The sequence below is a fragment of the Microcaecilia unicolor genome, chromosome 10 (assembly GCF_901765095.1).
Source record: "Microcaecilia unicolor chromosome 10, aMicUni1.1, whole genome shotgun sequence".
NCBI classification, from domain to species: Eukaryota; Metazoa; Chordata; class Amphibia; order Gymnophiona; family Siphonopidae; genus Microcaecilia; species Microcaecilia unicolor.
Window position 1 is genome coordinate 94178107 of NC_044040.1, and position 15458 is coordinate 94193564.

The 15458-nt window shown below is 45.7% G+C and overlaps 1 protein-coding gene across 1 annotated transcript in view; it reads left to right on the forward strand.

Moving 5' to 3' along the window:
* Positions 1 to 15458, forward strand: part of DGKI (diacylglycerol kinase iota) — a 1705262-nt gene that overhangs the window by 1446438 nt on the left and 243366 nt on the right. The window contains 1 exon segment of the mRNA XM_030215620.1: positions 4472 to 4541. Within this exon segment, the coding sequence (XP_030071480.1) occupies positions 4472 to 4541 (70 nt within the window).

The following is a 15458-nucleotide window of genomic DNA, read 5'->3' on the forward strand; positions in this document are numbered from 1 at the left end:
GGCATGTGAGGGGGACCAGTGCACTACAAATGCTGGCTCCTCCCATGACCAAATGGCTTGGATTTGGCCAGGTTTGAGATGGCCGCCATTAGTTTCCATTATCGGGCGAAAACCAATGCCGGCCACCTCTAACGCCGGCGATCTCTAAGGGCGACTCAAATGTTGAGATTTGGCCGGCCCCGACCGTATTATCAAAACGAGAGATGGCCGGCCATCTTGTTTTGATAATACAGTCGGGTACGCTGCTTAACGGGGCCGTCATTAGAGATGGCCACCCTTATAGATGGGCGCCCCCGTTCGATTATGCCCCTCCAAATGACTAAAGTGCTGCGCTATTAAGTGTTAAGTACACAGGGGTTAAAGTGCAAGTGCGAGTGAAGCAGAATAATAATAAACATGCTGAAAGTGCTAGGTGTATCTGACAATACAATAGTGACAGGAAACATAAACAAGGAAGATTGGGAGGCACAGGAAAAACAATGTACTCAATCAGCGAGTATGTCAAAAATAGAAAATTGTATTTAGTGCTGTGCTTGTGATGGACACGTGAAAAAACAAGTGATTTATGGAGACAATACTAAATGTAATAAAAACTATTGGTACAATTAAGTGAAAGAGCATTGGATGCAGAAAATGGTCTTTCAAAAAAAGTTTCTCTATTGCTGATAAACTGCATTCAAAACTCAGCTGACGATGCAAGAAACACACATTCATTCCATCTAGTACCTTGATAACGCATTGCAGTGGCGTAGCCACAGGTGGGCCTGGGTGGGCCGGGGCCTACCCACGTTAGGGCTCAGGCCCACCCAACATTAGCACACGTTTAGCGGTAGCTGATGTGGATCCCAAGCTCCGCCAGCTGAAGACTTCCCCCCTGATGGTAACAAAAATGCTACTGTCCACAATACCGGCACCTGCGCATGCTCAGCTTTTAGTGCATGCCTGCTACAGACTGCCAAGGTGGAAAGGAGCGTTTTTTCACCAGCTGAGAGAGTATTTTTTTGGTGGGGGGGGGGGGGGGGGGGTGAAGGGAACACTTGGTGCCCGCCCACTTCTTGCCTAGGCCCACCCAAACTCTGTTGTCTGGCTACGCCTCTGACGCATTGGTGTATGATAGTACAATTGTTGTTTTTGGATCTACATGGTGTTTTGTAATTACCACACAGACATGAATGCAGACTCTTGATGCAGGCCATACTGCTGAAACACGGCCCCTGTTGAGTCACTGTTGAAACAACTAATAAAAGCCAGCCATACACCATTGATCTCACTGGTCACCTCCACTGTTTTCTGCAAGTATTTTATTATGACACATAGGAACTTATGGGGCTATTTTCAAAGCACTTAGACTTACTAAGTTCCATAGGTTTCTATGAGGTTCATTTTCAAAAGAGAAAAATGTCCAAAAAGTGTCATAAAGCAGCATTTGGACAAATTTATTCACAAAATGTCCAAATTGGTATTTTCGAAACCTATTTTGCAGATGTTTATCTGTGCAATTCATCTGCACTGCGTCCAGATCACAAGGGGGCAAGTTGGGGGGGGGGGGGGGGGGGTTTTCAAAGGCAGGATTAGGGTGTGCCAAACACTTGGGACGTTTTACAGCCATAATGGAACAAAACTAAAATGTAAAGGGTGAAAACTTCAACTTGATCTCACACAAAGTGCCCTAAATGACCAGATAACCACTGAAGGGTCATGGATAATTCCACGTACTCCCCCAGAGGTCACTGACCCCCTCCCACCCCCAAAAACTGTGAATAAAAATAGTACTCACCAGCCTCAATGACAGCTTCAGATGTTATAGCCAGGTCTTTTAGAGCAGCATGCAGGTCCATGGAGTAGTCTAGTGGTGGGTGCATGCACTGTAGACAGGTGGACCCAGGCCCCTACCTCCCCCTACCTGTTACACTTGTGGTGGAAATTGTGAGCCCTCCAAAACTCACTAAAAACCCACTGTACCCACATATTGGTGACCCCTTCACCCACATTGTAGTGGTGTACAGTTTGGGTAGTCAGTGGCGATCCTAGGTCGGCTGCCACCCGGGGCGGATCGCCGGCATCTGCCCCCATAGGGTGTAGCACAACACCCCCCCCCCCCCCCCGGCGCAATGACACCCCCCTCCCCGGTGCAAGAGCCCCCCCCCCCCCCCGGTGCATTCTTTCCTGCTGGAGGGTGCAGAGAGCAGCCGCACGCCTGTCGGCTCCACTGGCTCTCTGCTCCGGAACAGGAAGTAACCTGTTCCGGGGCAGAGGGAGCAGGAACCAGCAGAGCCGACAGGCGCGTGGCTGCTCTCTGCACCCTCCAGCAGTGTGCACCCGGGGTGGACCGCCCCAACCCTTCCTACGCCACTGGGGTAGTGGATTTTGGGTGGGTTTTACAGGACTCGGCAGACAAGGGAGCAACGGTGAGATGTGTACCTGGAAGCATTTATATGAAGTCCATAGCAGTATCCCTTAAGATGCCCATTGCTGTCCTGGGATGTCTGGGGGACTAGTCTGCTAAAAATGCTGGCCCCCTCCTACATCCCAATGCTTGATTTTTGTGCGTTTTTAGCTCCCCCCCCCCCCCCCCTCAAAATGGTCTAAAAGGATAAATGCACAAAGCACAAAATCGTGTTTGAAATGGTGTTTTTGAAAAAAAAAATAGGCACTTTCTTTTTTCGAAAATGGTTACATTTGCTATTCAGATTTGGGACATTTAGCGCAAAACATCCAAAGTCCAATACAGACATCATATCAAAAATGCCCCTCCACCAGCGACGTCAGACTCCGAAAGGAGCAGCTTTGAACAGCACGGACTCCGGAGGATGAAAAATGACTTTAAAAGACCTCGGCTCGGCTGGCGGGGTTGGGGTCCCTCGCCAGCCGAAGGAATATTTTAAAGGCAGCGGCAGGAGGAAGCGGACCTCTGCTGGCGGGGTTGGGGCCCCTGCCCTCCACATAACTTTGTAAGTCTAAGCGCTTTGAAAATACACTCTACGTATCTTTATAAAATAAACAAAATATAGCTGCCTTCCTGCCCTGTTAACTTGGTTGCCCTGTTGTAACATGGGGTTGACAAATTAGTGAAATGATTACATGTTGTAACCCGCTTTGATCCTTTGAGTGAAATTAGCGGGAAAAACTGGAATAGAATAGAATACCAACATTAATTACCAGGCACTTAAGTGAATATGTACCAATATTCAGCCCTTAATGGGTTAAACTGGACAAAGATAGGGCTGCTATTTATGTAGTCCTATTTAGCTGGTTAATGTAACCATTTAAGGCCTGAATATTGGTACTTATTCAGTGAAGTGCTGACTCTGCCCCGACTCCACCCCTGGATCACCAAAGAACAGTCGTTTTGGATTTAGCAGTTGGAGGGGTAATTCTGCGTCACTTTTCAGGTAAGTACTTCTGAATATTCCCTTGGGTTCGGTCAGCATGAGTTAATCGAATAACAGCCTCTTTTAAACCAGTTAACTCATCACACTTCAAAATATTTATTAAATAAAAAAGTTTTTAAAAACTTCCTAAACTGATAGTAGTCTGAAATCACCTGGAGTTGAATAGGAATTGAGTTCCACAATATGACTGCGGAATAGCTAAAGGAACTATAAAGTTATATTGAATTTTATTCACTGGATGAAGAGCTAAATTTAAAGAATAATGACTATGAGTAGTTCGATCTACAGAAGGATAGTGGATCAGAGTAATGTGGTCAGGTGGTCTAGAACCATAGAAGAACTGGCCCAGCATTGAATATCCAAACATACATTTGTGAGGGCAGTCTGTGTTCAAGAAAATGCTGACAGTTGCAGCTGAATATTACTCTCAGTATTTTTAAACAGGAGGGATGGAGGATCCCAGGGCATTAGGCCACCATATTCAGAAAATGCTGAACATCCTAATTTTAGGAGTGTAAGGAGCCCTTTTACTAAGCTGTAATTAAAAAGTGGCCTGCAGTAGTGTGGATGTGTGAAATTGGCACGCGCTGGACCATTTTTTACCACAGTGGGTAAAAAGGCCTTTTTTAATGGGGCAGAAAATGGCCTTGTGCAAAAATTAAAAGTAGTGCATGACTATTTACTGCCTGAGCCCTTACCGCCATCTATTTACTCTCGTACCAATGTGGCCGTGCTGCTGATTACCTCTGGGAACGCCCCCCATGGTAGAAAATTGAAAAACTTCTACCGTGGGAAGAAGCACATTCTAACTTTGAAATTACCGCCGGGCGCCCACACTACCTCAGCGGTAGTGCTGATCTGACACACACTACCCACACATTAGCCCTACCGCGGCTTAGTAAAAAGGCCCTAAAATTTAGGGAGACTATTGCGGGCTTGGTGTCTAACCTCTGGCATATCCATAGAAATAAAAATTCAATTATCTTCGAGGGGGAACTCAAATCCCACTTACTGAATATTGATCTGTATATAATCCAGGTTTCCTCTAATAAAATCATTGTTTTGTTTTTTTTCTGCAGGAACATGAAAGCTCCTTGTCCAGTTTACTCTCTTCCCAGAAGCTCTCTCCCCATTGGTACTTCCTTGATGGTGAGTAAGGTCTTGTATCGATTATTATTAATATTATTATTGATTTGAATAATGCATTTAAGATGTATGCAGGTCTGTAGTGAGACATATGGGAGTAATTTTATAAGAGAGCACCAACGTGAAAAGTTTATGAAGCCTATTATATAAAGGTAAAGTAAGTGTCTATGTGCCTTTATAAAACAGGCACATAAAGCTCAAGCATTTTCTCAGTATTCATATGCAGATTTACAGCTGCTCTGAAAAAAATAAAAAGTCTAATCAATATTTAGCTGGTGGCAATCAAAGATACTTATGCAGGTCCCAGCTAAATATGAACCCCACATAAGTGCAGTCAACAGTTCATCCCTTCCATCCTCTCGCTACCCCCCCCCCCCCCCCCAAGCAAAGGCCGACCCCCCTCCTTCCTGACCCACCCCAGCGAAGGCCAACTCCATCACAAGTTATAGCAGGCCCCACCCAGAAGAGGCCGGGTGGTCTAATGGTGTTTGGAGCAGGAGCAACCCTCCCCACACACACACTACTACTACTACTACTACTTAACATTTCTAAAGCGCTACTAGGGTTACGCAGCGCTGTACAATTTAACATAGAAGGACAGTCCCTGCTCAAAGAGCTTACAATCTAAAGGACACATGAACAGTCAGTCACACACTCCTGCCTCTTGCAACTCCAACTAAGTATGACTGCTGTGACCTCTAGTGGTAGTCTTTCTGGGGAGGGTGAGAGGGAGGGGGATACAACTATACCTAGGGGGGATGAGATCACAACGGGGATGGGAGAGGAGGCAGGGGAACAGTTAAGCAGCTTCAGGCTGCAACCCGGTAGTTATGCAGGTGTCAACCGATATTTAGTGCCAGCACTCACGTAACTACGTGACCAGAGTTAGGATTGCTATGTTCCAGTCCTATTTGGTCATGTAGCTATGTGGATAATGGCACTGAATATTGCTGGCACACACATAACTACCGGCTCCTCCCCAACTCCACCTCTGGAACTCCAATCTTCAGCCCACTTGAAAAATGGCCCGTCAGAGCCAATATTCAACAGCAATGCCCATTAAGTGGCACTGAACATCGATGCCCAGCCCACAGACATGTAGCATCTCCACATTGGGCCTGATCCCACTCAAAATTCTGGCAACCTTGTTGTGGTTGGCGGGAATCCCCAAACCTTGCCAGCTGAAGAGGTCTTCTGGCAGCCAGAACAGTCACTCCCTTTCTCTTTGCAATTGACAGCACTGTCCAATCACCACACTGGCCTCCCCCTTCCACACAAGCTTGATCTGATCCTCCCTAAAATGTGCCTACCCCATGTGTCCCAGAGAGCAGGACTCTTGCACCCAAATTGTTAAGTTGTACTAAAGCCCTGCCCTACCACAATGCCCCTCTCCTCACATAAACTTGACCCTCTCCCCACCCCTGACCCCCAGTGAACCCATAGGACTTACCTGAGCATTCCCTGGTGGTCTAGATGATCAGGGCCAGAGCAGTTCCCCTCTGCTCCTGCCCTGCCTGGCTCTGGGTGCAAAATGGCTCCACTGACCCCTAGAGGTACCTTTTGTGGCACTACCAGTAAGGGTTGGTGGTGCCATTTTGCACCGAGACAAATGAGGCGAGAGCGGTCACCCTCTGCTTCCGCCCCATCTGGCACTGAGTATAAAATGTTGCTGCTGATCCCCAATGGTAGTCTTCTACTACCACCAGCAGACAGTCTTCATGACACACCTGATGGTAAGAAGGAATGACTAAAAAGCGCTGTTGAGATGAACGAAGATGTCTTTGTGGACAGTATGGTGTAAGAACAGAGGCCAAGAAGCATAGGCGTAGTTTGACTGTTTCATTTGGGGGGGCAAAGGATGGGGCGGAGCATATTAGCATATTCATTTGCACATATACATATGCAAATGAATATGCTAATATGGAGGAAGGAAGGGAAAGAGCTGGCTTTTTTTGGGAATAACCATAATGAATATGTATGAGATATCAAGCCAGCTCTTTCTCCCTTCCTTCCTTCCTTCCTTCCTTCTTTCCTCCTTACCCAGCACTCCCTCTTCATCTCCAGTAGTATTTCCCTACCCCCTTTCCCATTCCATGCTAGTGTTGACCTTAGAAATGCATAGGCTCTATATGTAGATCCTTCAAGAGGTAGTGTGTCATGATTTAGGCTCTACATCCTTTCTGATGTTTTGGTGCCACCTCAGTAAGGCCAACACACAATCTCTCCACTGCAAAACGCTATACACAAACTTGTGCAAAAACACACTCATATTCTCACTAAACCATAACAGCACTAATTCCAAGGACAGACTCAGCATGCAGCAATACCAGAAAAATTGAAACTTACATGTAAAATATCACAGATGCACATTTCCAAAAGCTGACATATTCCAATTAATAAATTCTGAATAAAATACTTTTTTCTACCTTTGTTGTCTCATCATTTAGTTTTTCTATTTACTTTGGTTCCAGTGTCTTCTGTTTTATGCAGTAGCCCTGTCCCTACCCTTCCTCGAGTTTCAGTATCTGCCCTCAATGTGTCCCTCACCCCAATCTTCATCCTGTTATTCCTGGTTTTTTTTGCTAATTCTCCCCTCTTCCAGCACCCTCTCTTTCTATTTCCTCCCTTCTATACAGCACCCTCTCTCCCTATTTTCACTCCTCTGACCAGTATATTCTCTTTCTCTCACCCTCTTCTGTCCAGCATATCCTCCTTCCCTTACTTCAATCCAGCATCCCTCCATGTCCCCATGTGATACTTGGTGAAGGCATTAAACTGGTTAGGCCAGTTTTCAATCATATACTTTTTTAAGCAACTGAATGAGAGAATATTTACCTAGGAATATGCTCCAAGAGAATTCAAGTTATGCAAATGTAATGCTTTTTTTTTGTTTTTGGTAGGGAATGCTCCCTGGTAGAGATTAAGGGAGGCTGCAGTAAAAAAAAACCCGGGGGAATTCAGCCAAAGGCAGTCAATGTTTTTTTAAATGATGGCTGCTGCCGGCTGAATTATAGCTGAATGTTCAATACTGGTACCTAGCCAGATACATATTTTTTTTTTAATATTCCATATGAATTTCATCATATGTAAGAAAATATAAAAGTCATAACGGAATAAGTCCTATCCATATATAGAAGTTCATTCCACACTATCTGTTTAGCTTCATGTTTTGATAAAAATATGCAGTGAGCATTGAGCAGAGGTCACAGAACTGCTTCCCAAATTAAGTCTCCTTTCCTTTTAAAAACAGAAGAGCATAGAAGGGGAACAGCAGTTCTTTTATCATAGCCCATGTTCATTTTTTTGGTGAGGTTGTTTATTTACTAGCAAACTGTGATTTAACTTACTTTATGCTGTTTAAGTATAGATTTGGGAAGAGAGTGGGTCTGTATATGAGGGTGTTTTGTACTGAACAATGTGAAAGTGAACACCTTTATAAATATGATTTAGATCTACCACAACTATACTAGCAATCTTGTAAGTCAGTGTGATGATCATTTTTGAAACAATTTACAGGCAAATTAAAGCAAAAGATATTCAGCACCTGTGAAGCAGTAAATTACTTTCTTTTTGCCAAATGCAAGTAAAAGTCAAATTTAATATACTGTTAATTTATGGCAAAGAAGAGTGAACAGCTAAATAAACGGCTGGTGGTTGGGAGGCGGGGATAGTGCTGGGCAGACTTATACGGTCTATGCCCTGAAGAGCACAGGTACAAATCAAAGTAGGGTATACACAAAAAGTAGCACATATGAGTTATCTTGTTGGGCAGACTGGATGGACCGAGCAGGTCTTTTTCTGCCGTCATCTACTATGTTACTATGTACTATGTTACTATGATAGCACTGAATATCTGCACAGTTAGCAGTCTGCTGGGAGTTATCCCCTGTTTCTCCTACCCAGTTATCTCCTGCTGAATACTGGCTTAGACACTGCAGGCAGGAGGGCCAGTAGACAGAGCAGCTTCTGGGAACGGGGCCAGCCACTGCTGGGAAGCTTTTGGCTTTACATTACATTACATTACACTGTGGTTTTATATCCAGTAAACACCATCAACTTTGCTGTGGGTAACGGCGACGGCTGGCTACGTGGGGGAGTGGAAACATTTCATTTACCTGGCTTTGCGGCGCCTACTACTCCCTTCTTCCTTGTGTGTGGACTGGTGGCTGGCTCACTCCACTACTACCGGCGCGATTCTGCGAAGAGCAGAGTGGCGAATGCGAACTCCAACTGGCGGTAACGCACCAAACAGGAAGCACCTGCACCTCGACTCCATTTTTTGCTTCTCTGCCCTATCAGCAGCGTCCCGCCTTCCACTGATGTCATTTCTTTTCGGGCGGGCAGAACGCTGAGAGCAGGGAAGCGAAGGACGGAGTCGAGGTGTTTCCTGTTTGGTGCATTAACAGTGGCGCCCCGCGCCCCCCCCAGTCTACGCCCATGCCAACAATAGAGGTAAACATAGACGGTCAATGGCCCAACTCTTTGGGGAGGCTAAAGGGGGTGGGGTTAGGGGTGGGGCTTACATCCATAATTGTCTGACAACACACAGAAAAAAAATAAGTAAAAATAAAATAGTCACAATTAATACCTTTTATTAAATGTAGATATTAGATATGTATCATATGTCAAAAAATAAGTGGTTGCTCAAAGCATATACTAACCAGTGTATACTATTCAAAAATGTTATCAATTATTAAACACTGCTATTTCCATCCATGGAAAATCCAAAAATGAAATGATCACATTAGTGAAGTAACATCCAAGCACTTAACCAACACTAAACCACATGCACATACACATTTATGGAACAATTCAACACCAGATCCTCCAAAATATTCTAAAACTAAACCGTGTCTGATGTTATAACAAACTAAAATTAAATTAAAGTGTTGATGTTTATCTCCTCAATAAGGCTAACAGCCCCTCAACTGCAAAACGCTATGCACAAACTTGTGCAAAAAACACACTCAGAACCTTATTGTACCATAAGTATTACACTGGGCAGACCCTAATACACCAATATACCACCCATAAGGAATACACAGACCGTCAACAATATGAAACAAAGGATCATATCACAATTCTCATGTACAGCCACAAAACATCTTTTTAGGGTGGATAGTGTTCACAATGAGCTCCTTTTATTAACGACCAGATAGAGATAAGAGTTTTCAAATTTCAATTTTGGAACAGTATAAGTCATCACACAAACAAATATAAGAAAACCAATGGACTGCATTAGGGGCTTATAGCCCATTTAGTTATGTTTAAACAAAAGAGATCTGCATGAAACAAAATATTTATTTTTATTTTGACTTATATAACCTGCAGCACAGTTCTTATTTGTAGCTGAGAACACTTACCAATCTTGATCTTCAGTCCTTTCCCAGTGGTTCCGGCTTCCTCCTGTGAGTCACGCTTCCTCTCTCCTCCCCACCAGCTGGTTGACATTTATTATTCCCCTCCCCCTCCAGCACTTTCTATCTGTCCAAGTCCCCCCTCCCCCCATGGTCCAGCAGAGCAGCACCTACACTACACCTCTTTCCCTCCAGTCTCCATCATTCCTGCAGCCAGGTCTTGTGTCTCTCCCCTCCCCCCATTGCGGTTCTGGCATCTTTCCCTTTCCTGACCTATCCATGGCCCAGTGATCCCTTGTGTTCTACTTGCCTTGAAGTTGACCACCGATGCTGCTACCAGTAGCGGTACTGTAGGGAGATCAGCAATCTGCCTCAGCGTCTCTCCTGAAATCCAACATGCCACAATTTTCCTTTGAATTTGATTCAAGCCCAATGTATGGGAACAGCATTCATGCTCAGCCACTCAGCCAGCCTTCCCTACTATGATGGGTCCCACGCATTCCCGCCTTTGCGGAACAGGAAGTTGCATCAAATGAGATGGGAGGAGACGTAGAAGGGAAGGCTGAGGCGCTGAAGCACATTGCTGTAATCGCTACAGTACTGCTACTGGTAGCGATTAAGGGAGAAAGAGAGATGCCAGACCTGAAGTGAGAGTAGTCGGGGGGGGGGGGGGAGAGTAGAAACCCGCGGCGCTGCAAAGAACAGAGGAGAAAAGACGGGAGAAACTACTGCAAAGAAGGTAGGGTCTCTCAGATCCCCTGTTGCTTGTTGCGCTAAGCCTCCCCAAGCCTCTTATACCGGGCGCATATGGAGGTAAACGTCTATCCAGAGCCTACTACTACTACTTAACATTTCTAGAGCGCTACTAGGGTTACGCAGCGCTGTACAGTTTAACAAAGAAGGACAGTCCCTGCTCAATGGAGCTTACAATCTAAAGGACGAAATGTCAAGTTGGGGCAGTCTAGATTTCCTGAATAGAAGTATGGTGGTTAGGTGCTGAAGGCGACATTGAAGAGGGTGGGCTTTGAGCAAGGATTTGAAGATGGGCAGGGAGGGGGCCTGGCAAATGGGCTCAGGGAGTTTATCCAAGCATGGGGTGAGGTGAGGCAGAAAGGGCGGAGCCTGGAGTTGGCGGTGGTGGAGAAGGTTACTGAAAGGAGGGATTTGTCTTGAGAGGTAGGAACGTAGGGGGAGATGAGGGTAGAGAGGTAGGGAGGGGCTGCAGATCGAGTGCATTTGTAGGTTAGTAGGAGAAAGCTTGAACTGTATGCGGTACCTAATCGGAAGCTATTGCAGTGACTTGAGGAGAAGGGTGATATGAGTATATCGGTCCAGGCGGAAGATAAGACGTGCAGCAGAGTTCTGAACGGACTAAAGGGGGGATAGATGGCTAAGTGGGAGGCCAGTGAGGAGTAGGTTGCAGTAGTCAAGGCGAGAGGTAATGAGAGAGTGGATGAGAGTTCGTGTGGTGTGCTCGGAGAGGAAAGGGCGAATTTTGCTAATGTTATAGAGGAAGATGCAACAGGTCTTGGCTATCTGCTGGATATGCACAGAGAAGGAGCGGGAGGAGTCGAAGATGACTCTGAGGTTGCGGGCAGATGAGACGGGGAGGATGAGGGTGTTATCAACTGAGATAGAGAGTGGAGGGAGAGGAGAAGTGGGTTTGGGTGGGAAGACAATAAGCTCGGTCTTGGCCATGTTCAGTTTCAGGTTGCGGTTGGACATCCAGGCAGCAATGTCAGATAAGCAGGCCGATACCTTGGCCTGGGTTTCCGCAGTGATGTCTGGTGTGGAGAGATAAAGCTGGGTGTCGTCGGCATAAAGATGATATTGGAAACCATGAGATGAGATCAGGGAGCCCAGGGAAGAGGTGTAGATTGAAAAAAGAAGGGGACCAAGGACAGATCCCTGAGAAACTCCAACAGAGAGCGGGATGGGGGTGGATGAAGAACCATGAGAATGTACTCTGAAGGTACGGTGGGAGAGATAAGAGGAGAACCAGGAGAGGACAGAGCCCTGGAACCCAAATGAGGACAGTGTGGCAAGAAGTGAATTGTCATTGACAGTGTCAAAAAGCGGCGGATAGGTCGAGGAGGATGAGGATGGAGTAGTGGCCTTTGGATTTGGCAAGGAACAGGTCATTGCAGACTTCAGATAGTGCCGTTTCTGTCGAGTGTAGGGGGCGAAAGCCGGATTGAAGCAGATCGAGGATGGCATGAGAGGAGAGAAAATCAAGGCAATAGCTATGAACGGCACGTTCAAGTATCTTGTAAAGGAAGGGTAGGAGGGAAATTGGGCAGTAGTTGGAGGGACAGGTAGGGTCAAGTGATGGTTTTGTGAGGAGTGGTGTTACTACAGCATGCTTGAAGGTGTCATTGACCAGACCTTAAAAGGAATCCTATAGGCAACTAGAAGCCAGTGCTCAGAAATAAAGAAGGAGCAATATGATCATATTTCTGCAACTAAACAAGTCTCATAGATGTATTTTGAATTAACTGTAGACTGCAAAGCTGAACAAGCAGTAAACCAAGATTATAGAGAATATTTGTAGTCTAGCTGAGAGATAATCAGTATCAGAATAAGCAACTGAAGAAAGGAATGTTCAAGAATGTACAGAGTGTCTGTGGTGAAGAATGAAATAGCATTTAGATACTACAGCTGAGTTATGAGATTGAAAAGTGAGGGAAGAGTTAGTATCTTCACAGAATCCTGTAGTGGGAGATGAGTACCACGTATTCATGGAGTCAATTGAGGTTAACTGAAGCATGGGAAGAGAATAATGACATTTGATTTTGATGTATTACATTTCAGTTTATTTTCAAGGAGCCAGCAAGCACTGTAGCCCATCAGGGATTACCCTAGGAAAGTCCAGTGGGCTCTCAGGTGGTCGGGGGTAGGGTTATGATATGGCTCCAGAAAAGGAGGACAGATTGAGCCAGTCTGGATTTTACTTCCATTGCTTTTAATGGAAGCAAAACCTGGACTGGATCAATGTGTCCTCCTTTTTCTGGAGCCATATGGTAACCCTAGTTGGGGGTAGGGGGTGGGTGGAGGAAATGTCAGATTTGTGTGAAGGGGTGGGGTTTTGTGAAGGGATGGGGTAGAACTTTCAGGTGGGAGGGGCCTGCTTTTGAGGTGATCAGATTTGAGGTAGGTCTGCTTGAGGGATGATTAGATTGGGGGTCAAATCAGAGGTAGTATGGATCGGGAGGGAAATAGTGGGGTTTTTTTGGGCCGGCGTTGCAGTGCCTGATAACAAAGAAGCATACACAATGTGTGTAATGCAGTGCCTATACAGTAAATATCTGCCTTTTACAATAGATACTGGACACACCAGACACTTAATGGGTTTTCATCTCTACCTCCTTACCCTCTCCCCTGCCTTTTTTTTTTGCATTTCTGGGAAAAGTGTTTCTTCGAGCGCAGGAAATAGCAAAGGAGTGATGAGATGGAGCAAGGCTTAGCCTTTGTCTGTTTGGTGGCATTGGGTCTCAATGGTGACACATTCCGAATTCCAGCAGCAGTGAGTTCTAGTTTTCAGTTTATCAAATGACCACTATACCATGCAGTCTGTGGTTTTCAAAGAATAGAAGTTTAAAAAAAGTAATATCAAGCACAGATTTCTATGGGGCCCTTTTACAAAGCCTCGGGAGTGCTAACATGCAGGTAGCACGTGCAAAATTGGCACTACCACTGGGGTAGCGTGTGTGCCTGGCAGTAATTGGCAGTGAGGCCACATTGGCGCGCACTGCATGATTACTGCGTGGGTAGCACATGAGCCTTTACCGCTACATCAATGGCTGTCATAAGGACTCAGGCCGTAAATAAGTGTGCACTAGTTTTAATTTTTGCGTGTAGCCATTTCCTAGCCCATTAAAAAATGGCCTTTTTCCCAGCTATGGTAAAATGTGGTAAAAAGACATGCCCACATTATCGCAGGCCACTTTTTACCACAGCTTTGTAAAAGGAGCCCTTTGAGAATATATTTTGATAGTTGCAGTTTTGTGACTTAACGGCTCTAATTGAAAAAAAAATACTGTTCCCCATTTTGCACAGTTGCAAAAATAAAATTAGGTGACTTCGGGCTTGTGTGTGTAATGTAACAGTTAAAGAAAAATTGTGCCCCCCTTGATGGGTTGGATTTCTAAATTATGATACATTTGTAACATGGAGAGATTGACTGCGGTTAGGAGACGAACTCATGCGAGATGGGAACATATATGGACCCCTTTTATACAAGTGTGCTCTGTATAATGTGTAGAATAGCTACCTAATAGTATATTTAAAAAAAAAAAGGGGGGGGGAATCAACTCAGGTTGACATGAGATTGTTTGTTGACGGATATGCTCATCCTAGGGGGTAGGAGTGGGGGCAGGAGGGAGGGGGGGGGTGTTGTGTTGGGTCTGTTTTAAAAAGTTAAGAGGAGTGTCTCATTGTATGGTGTTTCTATCTCAGGCAAAAATATGGAAGAATGGACTTCCGCAATTCAGTTGTTTGGAGTGGTCAAACAGTAAGTTCTGCTTGTGCTAACCATATGTTTGTGGTTTTTGCTGAACAAAGATGTACTGACTTCTAAATAAAGATGGCGTCCATATAGGTTGGGTCCGCGCAAGCTCCAGGCTCGAGGACAGAGTGCTAACCGACCCCCGACCTGGACGAGTTGTACCCATCTGGCGAGGCCGCGGAGCTGAGGGTGAGACTGGCGGTGCAAAGGACGAGTCCCGGTGGAACAGCGGACGGCATCTGGCCGTGTATCTAAAAGCCCACGTGGATCTGCCGGGCGCCAGCTCAACCCCCACCCACCAAACGAGAGACCAAACGTCTCGGTAGACAGGGGACGACAGGGTGAGCCAGATCAAGCCGTAAGGAGGGCGCTCCGCGATCGGCGAGCAAACCGCTGCCACTCGGAGCGGAGTCGTGCGAGTCCACCTGCTGCCCGACACCGGCCTGTAGTCAGGATGCCCAAGAGAGCTGATCAGGCACGGGCAGAGGGGGGCCGACAAGCGACCTGTCGCCACCCGGACCGGAGACCGCACGGGTCCACCTGAGCTGCTCCTTCACCAGCCCGGCCCCACCTGATAATAAAGAGCGACAATGTGGACGCAGAAGCTCACAGGTCTGTTTGCTGGTTAATTCCATGCCAAGTGGTCTAAACCTTCCCACCATCATGTCTCCAATTTTGTTCAAATGTTATCTGTTGCGCGAGTCAGGTGTTAAATGAAGTTTCCCAAAATTTGAGGTCTCTAACTGCAATAGTTACAGATCTGGACCCCTTTTTCTGAAAGGTTGTCAGTCCATGAGCTCGCAACATTTACCAAAATGCCATTTTGGGGGTTTAATAAAATCCAAACACATTTATAAGAATGGCTAAAAAATTCAAATCCTGTACAGTTTTTGATGCTAATTCCGATGAAATACATTTTAACATTATGGATGCAAAATCCAGTCAAACAAGTTGACTCAAAGTGTGCGTCAAAATTGGTCGTGACTCATCGGAACATATTTGGACCAATATTCAGACCGCAACAACCTCCATGCAAACAAAGATACGGACTTGAAATTT